At 42.2% G+C, this 22678-nt stretch overlaps 1 protein-coding gene across 3 annotated transcripts in view; it reads right to left on the bottom strand.

Moving 5' to 3' along the window:
- The window catches only part of LOC141107885 (coiled-coil alpha-helical rod protein 1-like), a 57688-nt gene that overhangs the window by 25595 nt on the left and 9415 nt on the right, over window positions 1–22678 (bottom strand). For all 3 annotated transcript variants that reach the window (XM_073598926.1, XM_073598927.1, XM_073598924.1), the window contains exons 4-10: window positions 20166–20433; window positions 16153–16328; window positions 12576–12711; window positions 3626–3739; window positions 3056–3187; window positions 514–624; window positions 85–191 (exon numbers count right to left, since the gene is read on the bottom strand). In XM_073598926.1, the coding sequence (XP_073455027.1) occupies window positions 85–191; window positions 514–624; window positions 3056–3187; window positions 3626–3739; window positions 12576–12711; window positions 16153–16328; window positions 20166–20433 (1044 nt within the window). The remainder of the gene's footprint in view (window positions 1–84; window positions 192–513; window positions 625–3055; window positions 3188–3625; window positions 3740–12575; window positions 12712–16152; window positions 16329–20165; window positions 20434–22678) is intronic.

Genomic DNA, 22678 nt, shown 5'->3' on the forward strand with positions numbered 1-22678 from the left:
TTATTTTTAATATACTGGACAATGACAACAGATGTAACCACCCAAAAGTTAATCTTCTAAATGTGGACAGAGAAACATTCATACCCATCAATCATTTCTTTCAGCTTGAGCGATGTCTGTTCTGCTTTCTCAGCTCGACTGGAAATACTGGTAGATGCAATATGTGTGGCACACAGCTCATCCTGCAGAGACTACAGAAGAAATTGAATTTTGTTTAATCCATGCACAGACACATAACACTGCATACCAAATTAAGAGCGCCATGTGTGAAAAGTGGTGTTTCCAAAGCAACCAAATTCCATTGATATTTCTAGCTAAGGTGTGAAAATCACCGTTTATGTTCAGTTGGTGTAGACAATATACTTTCTTATATCAGCTTTTATATAATAAATGCCAGTATCCCAGTCTCCACCCCGTGGTTGGCAGATCTCTCAATAGGGTCTCTTTGGTTGTTAGGTTAACTATACATTATCAGTTCAGTGGTAATTTCTCATGTTTCTAATTCCTCCTCACCTTACTGTGAAGCTTCTCCATTTCTAACTCGGCTGTCCGGTCTTGCAGTGCATGTGAGTGAAGGACCAACTGCTGATTACTCTCTTGCAAAGAATTCTCAAGAGAATATATCTAATATGGGAAAAAATAATACATGCTCAAAAAAGATAAACATAAAAAAAAAAAAAAAAAAAAAACCCTATCCCGTGTAATCCTATTTGAAGTTTATGGCTAGTTTCTCTTTAAAGAATATTCTTACTTCTCTTACAACCCAAATATTAAGGAATAATTGGAAGCAACATATGATTGTAAAGCAGTATGGTGATAATGCTATCCAGGGAACACTGTATACACGGCAGTGAGCTTCAGCAAGCTCTCATAAGTGCTGATAGAGAGGTGTGCAGCGTCTTTTCATTGGATTCTAGGCAACCATCTCTCTTGCATTAAGACAGTAAAGAACCAAAAATGATGAGCAGAGTTGAAAACAGTTGTAAAAAAAAAAAAAAAAAAAAAAAAAAAGAAAAAAAAGAAATTGTTCAAACAACCAATATTACCAAAACACCTGGTTATGGTCAAGAAAACAGGTCACCTGATGTACAACAGCTAAACCCAAATGAACTAAAAAATGAATATGACCTGCCTCAACCTTTAATCAAGCACCCACATGCCTCCATCCCTGCATATATATGTAAAAAGGGGGAAATATATAATATATACATAATTTGCATAATAGGTACAGATAGAAAACATGATTGGTTAGAATTATTGGAGCAACCCTGGATGAACACTCTACATGTTTCATGGCCTTGTGCCAATCGTCAGGAGTTGGATGCAGGTATTAAGCTATAAAGTAAAGGAATAATTGATGGATTTAATAGCTAACTAGGCATTTAAAAATAGAGGGTAATCCCTTTACTACTTACTTACAAAGTAGCCCAGGTATAGGGTTCAGCTCCAAGAGTGGGGTTGAAAGGAGGAAGTGAATGAATAAAAAAAAAATGAATTCACTTACCTTTTTTTGTCACACAGCATTTGGTAGGCGCCTGATACACACACCATCTGTATCATATACTCTCATACAGTGATCGTCGACCTGGTCTCGGGGGCTGTTTTCCTAACCTGGTTTCTGTATCTGTACGGCTACTCCCCGCTTGAGTCCCGGGTGAGGCTACTTACACCAGACCACCTTTCAACCCCACTCTTGGAGCTGAACCCTATCCCTGGGCTACTTTGTGAGTAGTAAAGGGATTACCCTCTTTATTTCAAGGCCATGAAATGCGTAGAGTGTTCATCCAGGGTTGCCAAGCCACGCTTGCTTCAATAATTCTAACCAATCATGTTTTCTATCTGTACCTATTATGCAAATTATGTATATATTATATATTTTCTAATATTTTTTTATCTGCATTTGTTTTCTGCCATTAAATATATGTGTGTCACAAACCATTTATTGATACAAGGTTATTCACTAAACATGAATTATTATTATATCAACTTATGTTGAACCCTTTTTATGATAGTATTTCTACATCATAAATACTATTGAATCATGTTTACTAATATCACTATCATGAATTATCCTCTGGGATGGTGACACTCGATTTACATTCTATCAGAATTATTAAATACACCCACATGACTCAATTAAAGTCCCAATTTACCCCTTTTTACATAAACCCAAATGAAGTATAAACAGTGGCCTGGTGGGCTGTGTGCCCAGTAGGAAATTCAAGATTTAATTTTAGTGTTTGCCCAAGTATACTCACTGTATATCTGTGGGATGATCAACAATCTGGAAGGGTCAGTCCACCCAAAGAAGATATTTTAGTTATAAGAAGAGCCTGGTGGGCTGGTCTGAATGCAACCTCTCCCTACCATAATGCCGACTGTTCCTGTCTCATCATAATGGCAACAGCAGGTGTACAGTCCTTCAAATGCAGCTGCTGAGATTTTACTATTAGAGTTCCTGAAACATTAGGAATCCTAACTCTCCATTGGATTACCTAAATCCTCATTTACACTGGCCATTGGGGCAGCATTTTTACTGCTCTTCAACTGCTCTCCTTAAGAGTCGGTTCACACTGAGGCAGCACGACTTGCAGCGCGACTGCCTCAGACGACTTGAACACGACTGCAGCGGCGACTTGCAAAACGACTTCTATATAGAAGTCTATGCAAGTCGCCCCCAAAGTTGTACAGGAACCTTTTTCTAAGTTGGAGCTACTTGCGTTGCTCCGATTAGAACGGTTCCATTGTACAGAACGGGACATGACATGTCAGGCGGCTAAGTCGCCTGACAAGTCATCCCAGTGTGAACCGGCTCTTAAGCTGTAAAGGCAGCATATGGGGGGAGTACGTATGGCGCTAGTGATGTGTTCCGTCACAGCAGACTATCCTGTCACATTTGTCAGGCAATACTGCCAGCCGGATGTGACCCATGTATTGGGACCATGCCGCAACCATGTGCTATCCTTGCACACTTGAAGATGTTTAAACAGCCCACAACTTTACCTTAAATTTATCTTTTTTTTCTCTTTTACCACACCTTACACCTGGAACTTACCCTCTGCTGCATCTTCTGTTCATCGCTCTCCTTGTTCATTTCTTCTGATTTTAGTTGCACCATCAAACTAAACACTTTCTCTCGCCATCGCTTCAGCAGCATCTGTGTCTTCTGTCCATCAATATGGGTTCCCTTACAGAGGAAAAATAACAAAATCAACAGACCTGACAACCACACAAGCAGTCCAAATGATGGAACATGATAATTGTACATGCTGCTCCCAAAGGAAAAACCCAAAACATGTATGCAGATCAGGACATCCTTATCTGCATACTTGCTCTTGGCCAGGGTTGTATTATCTGAAACGTGCAGTGCGTACTGGATGCTAAACACTAATTGGTGTTGTTCCTCATTTCAATCTGTTTCACATTTCTTTTAAAAGCAATGTAAGGAATTAGATGCAGCAATCTGAGGCTTATTAATCCCTGACTGTAAAACATTGAAGCCAACATTTAGAAGTGGTTGACAACGGCAGCCTCCATAAGCTTATTACAACTACATGAAAGCCTTGACAGACCATTCCATTTACTGGTTTATATTTTCAAATGGATAAATCATAAAATGACTTACTGTCTTTTTGCAAAGATCGTTTTCTTGTAGCGTCAATATGTGTGTGAGAGATGACAAACGGGTCTGAAGGAGAGACATAGAGGTCTGCAAAGCTTCTCGCTCCTTCTCCAGAGTCTGGAAATACCCAAAGACACAGATGTAAACATTCCAATGTAAAAAAAAAAAAAAAAAAAAAAAAGGAAAAAAAAAAAACCACACAACAACAACACCACAGCGATTTCTATACTTCCATTCTTCGTGTGGCCCCTAACTGGGTTGTGTCCCTTCACAGGGTACCATTGTTTAAAGAAAGGCCTGTGTTCAGGCATCACTGAACTCCGTAAACATAAGATGAATAGGTTAGTGGCAGTCAATGGATCGGATTGTTTGTCTGGAAATGTATAGTGACTAGTAAGCTTAGTCCTGAAAAAATACCTGTAAAATCCTTTTCTTGGAGTACATCACGGGACACAGAGCACCATAATAATGACTATGTGGGTTATACGCTTACCTTTAGGTGATTGGACACTGGCAACCAATAGTAAGACAGTTCCTCCCATATAACCCCTCCTATACAGGAAGTGCCTCAGTTTTGTAGCAAGCAATGACGATCCCAGAAAAAAAGAGGGGAGGGACCTCTGTGTCCCGTGATGTACTCCAAGAAAAGGATTTTACAGGTAAGCTGTTTTAAAAATCCATTTTTCTTTAACCACTTGACAACTGGGCACTTAAACCCCCTTCCTAACCAGACCAATTTTCAGCTTTTGGTGCTCTCACATTTTGAATGACAATTACTCAGTCATGCAACACTGTCTCTTTATGAAATTTTTGTCCTTTTTTTCACACAAATAGAGCTTTCTTTTGGTGGTATTTAATCACTGCTGGGTTCTTTATTTTTTGCGCCGTAAAAGAAAAAAGACCGAAAAATCTGTAAAAAAATACATTTTTCTTCATTTCTGTTATAATATTTTGCAAATTAGTAATTTTTCTTCATATATTTTGGCCAAAATTTATACCGCTACATATCTTTGGTAAAAATAACCCAAATCGGTGGATATTATTTGGTCTTTTTGAAAGTTATACAGTCCAAAAGCTATGGTGCGAATATCTGAAAATTGATCACACCTGAAGTACTGACGGCCTATCTCATTTCTTGAGACCCTAACATGCCAGAAAAGTACAAATACCCCCCAAATGACCCCTTTTTGGAAAGAAGACATTCCAAGGTATTTAGAAAGATGCATGGTGAGTTTTTTGAAGTTGTCATTTTTTCCCACAATTCTTTGCAAAATCAAGGTTTTTTTTTACTTTTTTTTTTTCCACAAAATTGTCATATTAGCAGGGTATTTCTCACAGACCGCATATGCATACCACAAATTACACCACAAAACACATTCTGCTATTACTCCCGAGTATGGCGATACCACATGTGTGAGACTTTTACACAGCGTGGCCACATACAGAGGCCCAAAATGCAGGGGAGCACCTTCAGGGGTTCTGGAGCACCCAGGCCAATTCTGACATTTCTCTCCTACATGTAAAAATTATCATTTATTAGCTAGAAAATTACTTAGAACCCCAAAACATTATATATGTTTTTTTAGCAAAGACCCTAGAGAATACAATGGCGGTCGTTGCAACTTTTTATCTCGCACGGTATTTGCGCAGCAATTTTTTTAATGCGTTTTTTGGGGAAAAAAAACTGTTTTGTGCTTTACAAAAACCAAAACAGTAAAGTTAGCCCAATGTTTTTGCATAATGTGAAAGATGAAGTTACGCCGAGTAAATAGATACCCAACATGTCACCCTTCAAAATTGCACGCGCTTGTGGAATGGCGCCAAACTTTGCTACTCAAAAATCCCCATAGGCGACGCTTTAAAATTTTTTACTGGTTACATGTTTTGAGTTACAGAGGAGGTCTAGGGCCAAAATTATTGCTCTCGCTCTACCGATCGCAGCGATACCTCACATGTGTGGTTTGAACACCGTTTTCATATGTGGGCGGGACTTACGTATGCGTTCGCTTCTGCATGCGAGCACACAGGGACAGGGGCGCTTTTTTTTTTTTATTGTTCATTTTACTTTATTTATTTTAGTTTGATGCTTTTTTCCAAAAAAAAAAAATTTTGACCACTTTTATTCCTATTACAAGGAATATAAACATCCTTGTAATAGGAATATGGCATGACAGGTCCTCTTTACAGTGAGATATGGGGTCAATAAGACCCCACATCTCACCTCTAGGCTGGGAAGCCTGAAATTAAAAAAAAAAAAAAAAAAAATCCTGGCCTCGATCGAAGCGGTGAGTCGGTAGAAGCACCGCAAGGCGGCGGGAAGGGGGGACGTCCCCTCTCGCCTCCCGTAAGAACGATCAAGCAGTGGAACAGCTGCTATGATCGTTCTCATGGTGTAGGGAATCGCCGGCTGAAAAACCTGATATCTGAATGATGCCTGTAGCTGCAACCATCATTCAGATATCTCCGCACAAAGTCAAGGACGTTGTATGACGGCCGGCAAGTGGTTAAAACGCTTTTTTTTTTTTTTTTTAACACAAAGTTGTCCATTTATACAATATTTCTACCACATAACATGTACATGCCAAAAATGACACCCCAAAATAGATTCTCCTGCTCCTCCTGAGTACGGCGATACCCCATGTGTGAGACTTCCACAGCCTGGCCACATACAGAGGGTGAGTACAGCTGAGCATGGCTCAGCATGGCAGGGTATGGCGGGGTATTGCGGAGTATGGCGGGGTATTGCGGAGTATGGCGGGGTATGGCAGGGTATTGCGGAGTATGGCAGGGTATTGCGGAGTATGGCGGAGTATGGCGGGGGCATGGCAGAGTATGGCGGGGGCATGGCAGAGTATGGCGGGGGCATGGCAGAGTATTGTGGGGGCATTGCAGAGTATTGCACAGCATTGCAGAGTATTGTGGGGGCATTGCAGAGTATTGCACAGCATTGCAGAGTATTGTGGGGGCATTGCAGAGTATGGCGGGAGCATTGCAGAGTATTGTGGGGGTATTGCAGAGTATTGCACAGCATTGCAGAGTATTGCACAGCATTGCAGAGTATTGTGGGGGCATTGCAGAGTATTGCACAGCATTGCAGAGTATTGTGGGGGTATTGCAGAGTATTGCACAGCATTGCAGAGTATTGTGGGGGTATTGCAGAGTATTGTGGGGGTATTGCAGAGTATTGCACAGCATTGCATAGTAGTGAGGGATGGCTGAGCATGGATGGATGGATGTCTCTGTGCAGCGTTGTGGGCACTACACATACAGCCCACAGCGCTGCAGACATCCATCCATCCCCCTCCCCGCTCACTGTGTACCGATCGGTACACAGGAGGGGAGGAGAGGAACCGGCGTCATCAGATGACGCCGGTCTGTTTACATGTGATCGCGCCGTCATTTGACGGCTCCATCACATGGTAAACGGCCGCGATCAGCGGCCATTTACCGGGATCCGTGATGCGCCGGGTCCCCTGGACCCGGCGGTCACGGATGTGTTCGGGTGCGCGCCCCAGGGGGCGCGCGAGAGGGGAATTCTGGGAGGACGTCATAGTACGTCCTCCCAGAGTTATCCAACCGCCCTGCAGCCGTCATTCGGCTATGGGCCGGTTGGTAACTGGTTAACGTACATCACGGGACAAAGAGCACCATAATAATGACTATGTGGGATGTCCTAAAGCAATGCCTCTGGGGGGGGGGGGGGACACATCATCCCTAGACTCAATGGATCTGAGATTATAAAGCAGCCTGCAACACGCTGTGGCCAAAAACAGTCTCTTTTTGAGACCTCACATCCACCTGGTAAAACCTGGTGAACGTATGAACTGAAGACCAAACGGCTGCTTTGCAAACCTGAGCCATAGACACCTGCTGGCGTACTGCCCATGATGCACTAACTCCTCTAGTGGAGTGTGCTCTTAACTCGCAGGGTGGAACCCTATGCTTTAATCCATACGCCTGGACAATAGTCTGGCGAATCCACCTAGATATAGAAGAACTTGTTGCCTGCTGTCCTTTTCTAGGACCCTCAGGCAAGACAAAAAAGCAGTCAGTTTTCCGAAAAGGAGCTGACATTTCCAAGTAAACTTTTATTGCTCTCACCACATCCAGTGGGTGAAGCGACCTTTCCTCCCTAGTTTTAGGGTTTGGAAAAAAAGCAAGGTAAAATGATATCCTGATTCAAATGAAATTTGGAAACCACTTTTGGTAGAAAATTCGGACGAGGTCGCATGACCACTTTGTCCTCATGAGGAGCCATAAAAGGTTCTTTGCACGAAAGGGCGGCCAATTCTGACACCCTTCTAGTCGATGTTATAGCAATTAGGAAAACTAATTTCCTGGTCAATAGAACCAAAAGGATATGCCTAATAGGTTCAAAGGGCTGACTCTGTAAGGCTGACAGTACCAAATTTAGGTCCCAAGGACATAAAGGTGGTTTAAGAGGTGGCCTCAGGTGTTACTCCCTTGACAAAGGTTCGCACCAAAGAATGGGATGCAATTGGTCTTTGGAAAAAAAATGATAAGGCCGAAATCTGTCCCTTGATTGTCCCTAAAGCAAGCTGCAAGTCTACTCCTGTTTGGAGAAAGGTGAGCACCCTTCCAATCGTATACCTACGAGGGTTCCATTTGCTTTTCTCACACCAAGAAATGTACGACTTCCAGACTCTATAATAGATAGCTCTAGAAACTGACTTTCTAGCATTTATCAAAGTAGACAAGACTGAACCCATAATACCACGGTCTTTCAGTAGTCTGGTCTCAATAGCCAGGCCATCAAATTCAGCAACCGTAAAGAAGGATGGAATATGGGCCCTTGAGACAACAGGTCTGGGTGGCAAGGAAGAACCAACGGATCTCCTACTGCCAACTTCACAATCTTCGAGTACTATGATCTCCTGGGCCACACTGGGGCCACTAAGATCACCGACTTCCGTTCCTCCTGTATTCTGTGTAGTAAGTGCAGCAGAATTTAGATCGGAGGGAAGGCATATATCAGAATACTGATCCCAAGGAAGTACTAATGCGTCTATCCCGACAGCAAGCGGATCCTTGGTCCTGGAAACAAACCTGTCCAGTTTGGCATTGAATCTGGATGCCAGCAGATCCACATCTGGGTCCCCCAGTATAGGCAGATCTGTAGAAAAACCTCGGGATACAGGGACCATTCCCCTGGTAACAATTTCTGGCGACTCAGGAAATCCACCTGCCAATTGTCCACCCCCGGGATAAACACTGCCGACAAACGGCACATGATTTTCTGCCCAGGTTAGTATATGATTTACTTCTCTTTGGGCTGCCCGACTCCTGGTACCCCCTTCGTGGTTGATATACGCCACTACTGTGGAGGTGTCGGACTGAACTCTGACCGGAAAACCCCGCAATCTGGACGTCCAGAATCGCAGGGCCAGACGAGCTGCCCGAATTTCCAGTAGATTGATGGGCAGTGTCTTTTCTGTCTGGGACCATATTCCCTGGACAGACGCTTCCTCTAGGACTGCTCCCCAGCCTAGAAGACTGGCGTCCGTGGTCACCACTTTCCAGGCTACTGGTGGGAAAGTTTTCCCTCTTTGTAAGTTGCTGGTTCTTAACCACCAAGAGAGGTTCCATAGAACCATTAGTTGACCCAAGGTTCGAACAGACTTGTCCCAGGCTTTCAGGATACTGTTCTGGAACACTCTGGAGTGGAACTGCGCATATGGCACTGCGCTGAAAGATGACACCATCTTGCCCAATAACCTCATGCACAGCCGGATAGAAGGTGTTGGTTCTTTTTTCACCTTCTTTACAATTTCCACTATGGAGGCGACCTTTAAGGGCGGAAGAAACACCTTTTCTTGGGCGATGTCCAAGACCAGAACCAGATACACCAAGGTTTGGGTTGGACAAAGAGCTAACTTGTCCAAATTTAGTACCCAACCTAGGCGTTTTAAAGACCCGCACTGTACTTGACATGTTTAGAACTAGTGTAGGGCGAGAGCAATCCCTTAGAAGTAGATCGTCTAGGTATCCTATTATGGAGACTCCTTGAGATCTTTGGGAAGCCAATACTGGGGCCAGAACCTTTGTGAAGACCCTGGGGGCCGTGGCTAGACCGAAAGGTAGTGCCACAAACTGGAAATGACTGCCCTCTACAGCGAAACGTAAGAACCTTTGGTGTGGACCGAAGATCGGCACATGAAGGTAAGCATCCTTGATGTCTATGGATGCCAAAAAGTCTCCCTTTCTCAGGGACCTTATTACTGAGCGAACCGACTCCATGCGGAAAGATCGGACGTCTACAAAGAAGTTGAGAGCCTTGAGGTCTAAAATGGGCCTTACTTCCACATTTGGTTTCGGCAAGGTGGACAGGTTTGAGTTGAGTCAGCAGATGGTGTAAAGCTAGGAGTAGGCAACTTCCTTTTCTCCGGATCTGCCGGGACCCTTGAGTGTAGAAAGCGGTTCGGGGGAACCTCCCGGAACTCTATTCTGTAACCGTTCTTTACAGTGGAAATGACCCATCTGTCTTGAACCAGTTCCTCCCAGGCCTCCCCAAACAGCCGAAGCCTGCCCCCCACGCGTGAGAGCGGGGGCGCCCCTTCACAAGGTAGACTTGGAGTTAGACTTGGGTGGCTTTTGGGTTCAGGGTTTTTTCTGACCCTGTGGTCTTTTAAACCCAGACGGCTGAGGCCGTCGATACCATTTAGGGGAAGAGGCACCAGGCCCTGGGGGATTAGGAATTTTATAAGAGGGCTGCTTCCCCTTCTTTTTAATAGGAAGCAGAGCGCTCTTTCCTCCAGAGATCTTTTGGATATATTTATCCAGATCATCGCCAAACAGGCGTTCCCCATCAAATGGAAAGGAAGCAAGTAGCCTTTTACATGGTGTCTCAGCGGACCAGTTCTTTAGCCACAATACTCGGCGCATATGAACTGATAATAACGCAAAACGAGACATCTGTTGAATTGAGTCCTTTAAAGCCTCTACCGCAAGACACAAGGTATGAGGGATCTCTGATAGCTCTTCAGCAGATTCCCCCTGGCAAGGAATGCTCTTTACTATCCTCTTAAAGTGATCCTTTAGGGATTGACAAATCCCAATAGCTGCAATAGCAGGCTGAACTGCTGCACTGGCAACCGAGAAGGAGGCCTTCAATAAGGACTCTAGCTTTTTATCAGCCGGATCCTTGAACACCTGGGCATTATCCACTGGACAGGTTAAGTTTTTATTCACGGAAGATATGGCAGCGTCTACCAAAGGTGTGCTCCATTTCTTCCTAAACTTCTCCTCCATAGGGTACAAACAGAAAACCTTTTGGGAGGTAAGTATATCCTGTCAGGATGCTCCCAGTCCGCATAAATCACCTGCTCCAGTAACGGATGCAAGGGAAAGGCTTGGGAAATTTGCTTATCTCGCAAAGATCCCAGAGTGGAACAAGCGAGTGCAGACTCCTGAACCGGGGGTAACTTAAACCCAATTCGTACCATCTCCATTAGAGATTGGATAAACAATTGCTGGCAATGGGAGGCTGAAATTGGCTCCTCAGAGCCAGAATCCTCCGCCGAGGAATCTTCAGCCTCTCCTACCTCCTGGTCCTTCATGACCACCTCCTCTGGATCCTCTGCCCATTCTGGTTTCAGGTTACCTGGACCCATATGGCTATAAGAATCCTGGGGCTCTAGTGACTCACCACTTGGCCCGGGCGAGGGAGATTACGCTTCCTTCCCCCCTGTATTACAGAGGCAATCATGCCAGCTATCTTGCCTTCAAGACCCGCTAAGGCAGATGCCAAATCATCCTTTGTAACATAAGCCGAGGCAGGTACATTGGTAGTGGCTACTATGCCTGACAAGTACAATGACTCAGCCAGGTCAGAAGCCGCAGGTCCTTCAGAAGAAACTGAGGCTGCATCAGCATGGGGTTGGTCTCCTGTTATTTGTGGAGGGACTCTTACCCCTGTGCTTGTCTTGTTCCCTGCTCCTCGTTTTTTGGAAGACATTGCTTACACACAAGGAAACTAAACAGGAGTACTCCCCACAAACTATAACTAGTTTAAACCTGTCACCGCTGTAATCAAGACCACAAGGCTCACGTGCCCACCATTCGCTCTGCTTCCTCCATGCGCATGCCAGAGCTCCCTGCTTTAAAAGCACTAGCATGAGAGCGAGCACGCGCATCAGCGATTGGCGACCCACCTACAGCATGCGCCGTCCTGACGCGCACCTGTGACGTGGATAGCGGCGGCGCACTCACACACACCGGCGGCGCACTCGCACGCAAAAAAAATTTTAAAACGTTGATTGATAGATTGGCTTCAGTACAACCTGCCTGCCCGTAGACAGACCAAAATTCTGCAAACTAAACCCCTGTTTTTAACGCATACTGTTAAACAGGATAATTTGATTGTTTGCAAGCTGGTCGGTAAGTTGAGCTGGAAATTTCTCTGGGCTTTGTTTTGCATGCTTTACCCTTCCATGTGCTCCATGCTGCAAAGTCCAGTTATATGTGAGAGCAGTGACCATTTGTTTGTATCAGATTAGGTGATGGTTGAATCTCTTTTGGAGATACCCAACTTTGGCACAGTCAGGAGGAAAGAGAAAAAAAAAAAAAAAAAAAAAAAAAAGGAAGAAGAAGTGTGAACCTGTTCTGTTTTCCCCAGTAAGCCTGTGGTGGCCTACTGCTTTCAACGCCACATCCCTTCCTTCATCTTTTGTATAAACTATTAAGTTTGAAAAGGCCAACTTTAAATTTATGCACGGTTCTGCAGAGAGCACACCTTGACAGTGGTCAGACTATGCATGCATAAAATTAATACATTAGTGTTAGGCAATTGGGTAATAATTACACCAAGGCAGATAATATGGTAAGATTCAGCACTTGAGTTAAATAAGATTACACAATCAGAAGTTAGTGGAAATCTACTGCTCCCAACCAGAAATCTACAAAGTAAGCATCAGACATCAGCAGAAGGCCAAACCTGAATCGTACTCTTGAGTTCTGCTATCTCTGTCTTCTGTTCTTCGGCCTGTCGATTATCTGGTACGAGCTCCCCTATGTACGTCCTCAACTGCTGCACTAAAGAATTCTGAGATCCCAATTCCATGTGAGATTGGCTACAGGTGGTAAAAGACATATCAAGATGAGATCATAGGTATTATTTCAACACTTTGCAACTCTACTAAGCACCAGTTGCATCAACACCAACTACAGTGGGTATAGAAAAGGACCACCCCCCCCCCCCCTTTAAAATAACCACATTTTGTTGCTTTGCCACCTGAAATGAAGACAGACAGTTTTTTGTTTTATCCAGCGGTTTTTGCTCATAACATCTAAGTGAAAGATATAACACCAACATGTCAGGAAAAAAAAAATAAAAACAACATTTCAAAGAGAGAATCACTGAGTTGGAAAAAGGATCACTCCCCTTATGTCAGTATTTTTTTGAACTACCTTCTGCTTTAAATTACAGCCTTTAGTCTGTTGGGATATGTCTCTACTAACTTTGCAATATTTGCCCACTCTTCTTTGCAGAACTGCTTTAGTCCAGTTTAATTATACAGGGAGACTGTTTGTGGCCTGCAGTCTTCAAGTCATTCCCAAAATTTTCAATGGGGTTTAAAGTGGAGTTCCACAAAAAAAATGGAACTTTCACTTTAAAGGGAAGGTGACCCCCTGACATGCCACATTTGGATGATTACCCAGCCAGTCACAGCGCGGCTTGCGCATGCGCAGTGTGTGCCCACAGTGACAATACCAGCTATGCAGGGAGGGGGAGACGAGCGGGGCCTCGTTCCCCCGCATCGCTGGACAGGTAACTGTCTGATTATTAACAGTCAGCAGCTGCAGTATTTGTAGCTGCTGACTTTTCATTTTTTTTTTTTTTTTAGTCGGAACTCCGCTTTAAGCCTGGGCTCTGACTAGGCCATGCAAAGACATTCACCTTTTTCTCCTTCAACCACTGTGTGGTCATTTTTGCTGTGTGCTTTGGGTCATTGTCATGTTGGAAGTTAAACTTTCTTCCCATTCACAACTTTTTGGCAGAGGGCAGCACATTTTCCCTCAAGAATTTGATGGTATTTTGCCCCATCTATTTTTCCTTCTATCCTGACAAGTGCTCCAGTTCCTGCTGCAGAGAAACATCACCATAACAGGACATTACCACCTCCATGCTTTAATGTAGGAATGGTGTTATTTGGATGGTGAGCTGTATTGGATTTCTGCCAGACAAACTGTTTGGTGTTCAGGCCAAATAATTAAATTTTTGTCTCATCAGACCACAACACCCTTTTTCATGCAGCCTCAGAATCTTCAAGGTGCATTTTAGCAAAGCTCAGTCCTGACTTCATGTGGCCTTTCTTAAGGAGTGGCTTTTTTCCTTGCAACCTTCCCATACAAGCCACATTTGTTGAGAATTTGTGATACTGTTGTCACATGCACACAATGGCCACTCTTTGTCATACATTCCTGCAACTGCTTCAGAGTTGATGTATGCCTCTTGGTAGCCTCTGTGACAAGTTTCCGCCTGGCTTTTTTATCCAGTTTGGAGTGACGTCCTGATCCAGGGAGGGTCTCTATTGTACCAAATATCTTCCACCTCTTAATAATAGACGTCACTATGCTTCTAGGCATTGATGCAGCCTTTGAAAATTTTGTATCCATCTCCTGACTTGTGACTGTCCAAAACGTTATCTCGGAGATCTTTTGATAGTGCCTTGCCAACTATAGTTGATGGTTTGCTTTAGTTGCACTACCGGGGACTGAAATGCTCCAGGAAAGCGCTTTTCATACCGAGCTAATCAAATGGCCACAGCTGATCACAGTAGAAAGCCAAATGGCATTATGTGCCATTAAGAAGGTGATTAGCTACACCTATTGAGTTTACAAGTCATTTTTAGTAGGGTTATCTTTTCCAAGTCAGCGATTCTGTTTTTGAATTTTTTTTTTCTGACATGTTGGCATTCTATCTTTCACTTGGATGTTATAAGTTACATTGAGTAAATACAGCTGGATAAAACAAAAATGGTGTCTTCATTGCAGGCTGCAAAGCAACAAAATATGATCATTTTTAAGGGGGGGGGTGATTATTTTCTATATCCACTGTATATACCCATAAACAAGGGCCGTTTCAGAAAATCAACAAGTTCTAATAAAAAATAAACTGTTCATGGAGTCCCTATGTGTCCAAAATCTATATGCATGCTGAGAAACTTTAAAAAGTAACATGCATGTCCCCATTCTCCTCAAAGCAGGTCACGACTAGCATGCTTCATGTGCCAGTTTTGATGATGCGATGGTAGGGGGAATGCACAGACACAGCAAGGCCCCTATTGACAACCAATGATCTTGAAGCAGGTCAAGCATAGACAACAAATCTCTAACTGCCTGGCTTAGATGATTTGTACTGAGAAAAGTATAGAGGCTGCCATTCCTGGCCTATTTATGGGCATGATAGTTGCCTGGCCCACTATGAGGCATGTATGGTCATACTGAAGTCAGAACCCCTTTGTTCTTGTTGTCAGTTATTTAAAGTGGATCTTTAGTCAGAAAATTATATCCAGATCACTTCAGGCTGGCCTTTTTGCAGGTATAGCTATGTAAAACATTAAATATATACATGTGCTTTTAGTGTTCAAAATCTAGCAAGGTACTGTCTCACCCAGATCTGCACATGCTCAGTTGCTCTCTATTCTCGGTACTGTGCCTAAAATCAGATCAACTGAATGCCGATCAACTGACAGATTCACTGTTGCTGAAGGGGGAAGAAAGCAACAGGAATGATACAAACTGTGCAGAGGAAACACTGATTAGGGAGAGAGAAAAGGAAAACAGGAGAGGTGACAGTATAAAAACTTTGCTGCCAAAAAGACACACAAAAAAAAAAAAAAAGGAGTTGAACATACAAGGAAAAGGGGGTCTTATCTCCCTGATATTCTCTCTCCTTTCTCCCTCAGCAGGGGCTTCACCCATCCTCTCTGGCTAAACCAAGACATACGATCAAGCTGGAAATGCACACATTTTAATTGCAGAAAGTGACATAGCAGGAGATTTACAAAAACTGGTGCACACAGAATCTGGTGCAGCTGTGCATAGGATCCCATCAGCGTCTAACTTTAGCTTGTTCAAATAATCTTTGACAATAAAACCTGGAAGCTGATTGGTTACTATGCACTGCTGCACCAGATTCTGTGTGCATCGGTTTTTGTAAGGAAGTGACTGCTCTGGGCTTCAACAAAATGGCAGCCTCCACAAGACGAAACATGAGCAATTAGGAAGGAAATTTACAGCACACACTTATTTTGTTAGCATATTCATTAATGTTGAATGTATGTTCTTTTGTCAAAAAAAAACATTAAATTGTTATCAAACTGTTATGCGTAAATTTCCACTTTAAAGCTGTAAAGCCAGAGGATTAGCAAGACAGCAGGCAGAATTTTTATTAGAGCTCAGCAGTGGCAGTTTACAACTTCTTCTAAAGTACCTGCAATAAACAACATTTTGAAAAAAAAAATCCTATTTAGCAAGGAGAATAAAGCAGATCATTTTATATGTTTCACCTCAAAAGTGTTTTCAAATTCTCGCTCTTTTCATTCGTTGATTGAAGCTCTTGTCTTAGACATGTGACTTCTTGTACTTTCTGCTTCTGTACTTCCTGTAGCTCCACCTCAAGTTCACCGACTCGGCCTCTTAAGGTATCTATCTCCATTTTGTGCTGCTCTGACAACAGCTGAAACTGAAAATAATGAAATGGAATAGAAAGAGTCCCTATAAATTCCAGGCCCTTTTTACACATAGCAGACGTTCAGGGGGTATATCTGCAGTAAAAAAAAAGAAACTAAAAAACAAAAATTGTAAAGGTCTGGAGATAATACATTTTACAGCAGACATACAGTATTCTCCTAGAAATAAGCCTAAAAATGTAGACGATAATGGAAATTAATATTTAACCAATTGACCCCCAGGCCAATTCTGAAACTTCACATACATGTAAAAATCAGCATTTTGTACTTGATAATTACGTACTTAAGACCCCCAAACATTATATAATTTTCTTAAAGCAGAGGTCCTGGAGGGAAAAAAAAAAAGTTTGTTGTTGCAATTTTAATGTCACACGATATCTGCACAGTGGTTTTTCAAACCCAAATGTTTTGGAACAAATATACATTACTGAATTTTAGTGCACAGAAACAGAATATAATACCCTATTGTTTGGTAAAATATAAAAGATGTAACGTCGAGTAAATAGATACCCAAAATGTCACGCTTAAAAATGACACAAGCCCGTTGACTGGCGACAAACTACAGTACTTAAAAATATCCATAAGCGACGCTTTAAAAGCTTTTACAGATTACCAGTGTAGTATTACACAGGAGGTCTAGTGTTAGAATTATTGTGCTCACTTTAATATTCACGTCGATACCTCGCATGTGTGGTGCGATCACCGTTTACATATGTGCGCAGGACCAACGTGCGAGTTCACATTTGCGCGCAAGGATGGGGGGAGCCTTAAATTTTTTTACACTTTATGAATCATTAAAATTTTTTTTTTTTTTTTTACACTGTCTATATACATTTTTTTAATCAACTTTATTGCTATCACAAGGGGTGAACAACATCCCCTGTGATAGCTGGGGCAGTGAAAGGTACGCCTACTGAGAGATCTGGGGTCTATTAGACTCCAGGTCTATCCTCTTCCCTTAAAAGCATCTGGTCAAACTGAGATCGAGACATTGTGCCACATGTAAAAAAGATCCAGCGGCTGTATAGCCGCTTGGATCACCTTTACATTATAGAGCATCGCCAGATATCAAGGTCATGAATGCAGCTACAGCCATGACTCAGGTAGAACCACTGAAAACCTGAGGACATACTGGTACATGCATTTGCAGGAAGTGGTTAAGCTTTTGGGGTTACTTTAGATGCACTGCCATGCACCAGAAAGTACTTCGCAAGCAAATAATGTAAAAAGGCTACACTTGACACCACTGATTAACACTTCATACAAATGTATTTGAATCAGTTTGGTCCACTCTCTAGAATAGGCAAAAAAATTGTCAGTCATAGCCTCTTTATTATACAGTCATTTTAAGTATAAAAATATGATCAGCTCAAAGTGGTTAAACATTCAAATAGTAGAGTGACGTTAACAGGCTTGTAGGGATAGATCCATTAAGAGGGGTTAAAAAAATATCTAGAGCAAATGCAGGTTAACTTTTAGTACTGGTCACACATGAATGCCAAAACACTTGGTGGAGGAAGATAAGAATACAGCCTAGCTGGTCCTGGCCTTTAAGTGGGATCATTTAACCAAACCCAAAGCTTCTGACCATCACCGAAGTAACAGGGGGCAGTCACCCTAAGACTCCTTTTACATCTAAAGGTTTTGAAGCGTGTTTCCCAAAGAGCTTCAACGCTCAACATCAGGATCCCCCATTATATTAAAAGATAAGTTGACCTTTGGGAACATGTTACATTTTGCCACTGCTGCAGCCATTCCCTGACCCGCTGCCTCTAGTGACAGTGAGCCAGGGATATTCTCCCCAAACTCGCTGTCATAATTTTTTTTTTTTTATGTGGGAGGGGCTCCGCTCACCCGGCCGCTCCATTCATTCAGAGTTCTGTGAATGAACTACAAGTACCGACATCCTTTGCAGCTGTCTGCTTGTAGTTCTCAATGAAGTACCAGGGCGCTATTGAGCGTTCTAGGTAGTTAATTGTTTCTTCCTGTCAGTGTGTAACTGTCTGCCTGTACAATGCATGAGCAGATAGATACACACACAGACCGTCTGCAGGTATCCTGCATTGCACCCGTGATCTGCTGATCACGGGTGCAATGCTTTGCAGAATCCTAGTAAAAATAAATAAATGTACATTTTTTTTACTTGCAAAAAGATGTGCATTTACAGTATGTATATATATATATATATATATATATATATATATATATATATATATATATATATATATATATATTTATTATATTATATATATATATTTTTTTTTTTTCCCTACAAAAGGTGAACTTATCCTATATTTGCATCTTCACACCTGACCATTGTGTAGATTGAAGCTTGTTGCGCGAAGCTCAACAAAGTATCTGAGCTTCTTTGAGGCAGAGTTGTGCGTTTTCAGCCCATGACATGATGGCATCAGTCTTAGATGCTTCTGAGATCATTCAGAATGATAACTGTGATTTGATTTTCTCATAGACTTGTATGGAAATGCAAATCCTGCTTGAAGTGAACTATTGCCCCTCGTCACAGGTCCTAGTACTCTTATATAGAAAAAGTGAAATTCCTGCCCAACACTAACTATACTGAAACACCACACCACCTAACCGGTGTAAAAAAGATCTGTACATTTACCCATTTTTTACCCATCTCGTCACATGATCCTGCAGCTCTGGCTCCTGTGTCGCTGAACAGCAGCTGCAGGGGAGAAGAGGAAGTGCCGACAGCAGCTAGGACATGGGAGCCTATGAGTGACGTCACAACTCCCAGAATTCACACAGTTATTGTTGAGCGCTCCTTCCTCTCCCCTACAGCTGCCGCTCACTGACACAGGGGTTAACATGTCAGCAGCAGATTAAAATGTGCAATTATATACATCTTTTTTACACAGGTTAGGCAGCATTGGTAGCAGGAGGGGAAAGGGACATTTTTATTTCAATCTGTTTATTGGTTTTTGAGATACACATACAGTGCAATAGTACAAACTGTCAGAAAATTTATCTGAAAAGGCATGTCTTTACCGAAAGACATACAGAAACAAAAATCATAGCAATATAACCATTACCAAGAGATGTCACATCTTGGTGCACAAGAAACATTAGTAGCACATTTCTATGTATAAGCAATCAATATCTGTTAATGATTCCCAGACAATACATTTCTCTCACCAAGTTAAAGCTAAAGGTGAACCATCATAAAAAGTGAGGTATGGTGTAATGTACTTAGAAATCACATAGGAACAGAGGGTAATACACCAAAATGTATATGTCAGTTTAAATAGTGACGAAAAGGAAGGTACAAGAAGAAAAAGAGGGAGTGTCAAGGGTAGTCCTGGTAACACCTCCCAGACCTCATGTATCCACAGATGAATACTTGGAAAGGGACAAATTTTAAATAAAGTTAATGTGAGCGAGGAGTTCCAATTTATGTTTGAATATAATTTAAATCCTTATATATGGATGCTATCAAGCTTTTATGTTTATATTGTAATTACATGCACATGGGTCATCCATATTCTATTTACAGTAAACAGAGTCTTTGTATTGGTTTCATTCTTTCTTTCAGAGCAATTTCCAGTGGTGTGGGTCACTGAAATGAATACGGTCAATATAGCTTAACCCTAAAAAAATGTAAGGATGGCAGATCCTGCCAGCGGTTTCCTGGTTCCCCAGTGCCCTGCTTACTGGGGCATACCACGTCTGCTGCAACCTTCTATAAACTATTAGTAAAACTCTCCCCCACTATACATGCGCAACCTGATCTGCATATTGTAGAATGCCATAACAGCAACAATTATCTGCAATAATACAGCACAGTAACAGTCCCTGCCAACACCTGCCTCTTCCTGCCACCTCCTTTTAGCAGCTTCTTCTGATTGCCGCCTCCTCTCTTCTTCTTTCTGCCTCCTCTCCTCTGCCTGTTCAGCCTGTGTGCGCTCCTCCTTAATGACCTGCAGTTCCTGAGACAGCCGCTGTAAAGCCTTCTCCTTTTCTTTGGCATCTGCTACCGCCAGTTCCAGCTTGCGGATCTCTCTCATCTGATGGGCAATAATTTCAAGAGCCCGGGTTTCAGATGGTTGGGCATCAAGAGACTGATAATCCGAGGTCCTGTCAAACAATAATAGGCACACCATGTGTAAGTTTTTGTGATTTGGGATTTTTCCAAAGAATGTAGCTCTAACACATCTGTGGAACACTTACAGATCATTGTCCAAACAAAATGCATCATCCTAGGGGGGCTGGGAGAGGGAGGGAGACGGCGGAATAAGCTTAATTCTGTTGGAAAGTGTTCTGAGATTGATCCAGGTGTTATATTGATTGTGGTCTTTTATGTGTCTTACTTTTGTATGTATATGTATTTTTAAAAGGATGTTTATATATAAGAATTTGACATGATATGGAATGTTTTGTGTATATGTGAAAAATATCTTAATAAAAATAATTGAAAACAAACAAAATGCATCAAACAAGTGTGAATATGCATGTTTGATTTTCACAGTGTCCAGTGAACAGAACAAAGGACAGCAGCTGTCAAAGATTTCTGTAACTTGTCTAGCAGTTTTGTAGCTACAGCATCCAATGTAAACATGCCATTGGGGTCACTAGCTTAACTGGGCATACAACAGTACCTGAGCTGAGTAAAGGGATTGTATTATGAAATTTGAATGTAAAGAACTCAGATAGTAGTTCATTTTTGTCTAAAAATAGCTATTTATTGTTTCCCCAAGTTTGATTTTTGTTCCACCAAAAAGGAAAAATAAATAAACACAACCACTTAGCTCCCACGATGCAATGAAAAATTTCAATGCTTTGCTATGTGTAAGCTGCCAATAAGTACAATGAAGAGGATCATATTGCCAGAGACAAGAGTGTCAGGTCTTGGAACACCTATAAACTGCTTCCCCTTTACAATAAAAAAGTAAAATACCTGATTTTATCCTGTGATTTCAGCAACTCTTTTCTTGACCTCCAGATAAATATTTAAAATATAACATTAAAAGATGGCAATTTTTACATTATTGCAAAAAAATTGGGAAGGATTCCCAGAAAGTTGGTATATAATATGACCCCAGACAGTATGTCATCAAAACCTATGTAATTTATTGGACTGAAAATATTGTAGCAAAAAAAGGCAGACAGACACAGTCAAATGTAAACCTCCAAACACTGCAAATAACAACGTTGTTATTGATTCATTTAAAATGTAACACATACAGAGCCGAAATGCACAGACTCATAGGAGCGGGTGAATGGACCCTCTGTCCTGTGTGTGGGTAATATAAAGAGATAGAGTTGCTGAAAGAGCAATGTCAAATCCTTAATGGGGGAATGGATCAATACACCAACACATACAGGCAGTGGATCACCCGCTCTAAAGAGTATCAATCAGAGGATAATATGGTACCTTATGTGATTTATACATACTTACACTGATCCAGCTTGGACCAATAGAAGTATGAATATGCCATACCTGTGGGAGCCACCTCAAGGCTGGAAATCAACACAGTAGGCACTGCTACTCCAGTGATCTCCACTAGCTTCTAGGTTCCATGCCCAGTGGCTGCCCTGCTACAATGTAAACACAGGACTTCACTCACACAGCACAGGCGCCATTCAAGGAACACTTTTCAGTTTCTCAATAATTGCAAAGCATTCTCTGATTGGACAAGGTGGAGAGGCAGGGCAACATGCTCACAATCTCTTTGTTCATAGAACACTTCATTAAAGTCGATCTGCAGGTTTTAGTGAAGTTTAAATAGCTTGTTTGGGCCAAGTCGACCCAAAATTGAGTTGGGCTGAGCTCAAGCTTTGTATTTTCTGAATGATCTCAAAGCTTCCTCCGATTAGCTTAGGCAGGGGGGGTGGGCATATGACATCACAATCTCCACCTCAGCATATCACAAGAAGCTTTGTATTCATTCATAGAATACAAATCTCCCATTGAATTGCTCAACAGCGCTAGCCCAACTATTTGTTCTGGGAGCGGGGCAGGAAGTTCCCATCCCGCTGCCAGAACACTGCACTGCATACTGTATGTAGCTGAGGCTACACAGTTTTTATAAATGCACACTAGCCATCAGCTAGGTTCAAATTAACTATTTAGACTTCAAAAAACCTAGAGATCTATTTTAACAGGGATGAGCTCAGGTGGATTCAGACATTGGTCAGGAAGCTGTTAAAATCAGACAGTCAATCGTAAGAGGTAGAGGCAATCCCCTGTAACTGCACGTATAGGTGTATCTGCAGGGTGATGAATGTCTCCGCCGCCTACAATTTGCTGTCCACTTTGACAACTTCTTGGTGGAATAACTCTTGTGGGTTTGGACTCCTGTCTGAATCTGCCTTATATCAT

Source organism: Aquarana catesbeiana, linkage group LG09 (genome assembly GCF_042186555.1).
Source record: "Aquarana catesbeiana isolate 2022-GZ linkage group LG09, ASM4218655v1, whole genome shotgun sequence".
Classification (NCBI taxonomy): Eukaryota; Metazoa; Chordata; class Amphibia; order Anura; family Ranidae; genus Aquarana; species Aquarana catesbeiana.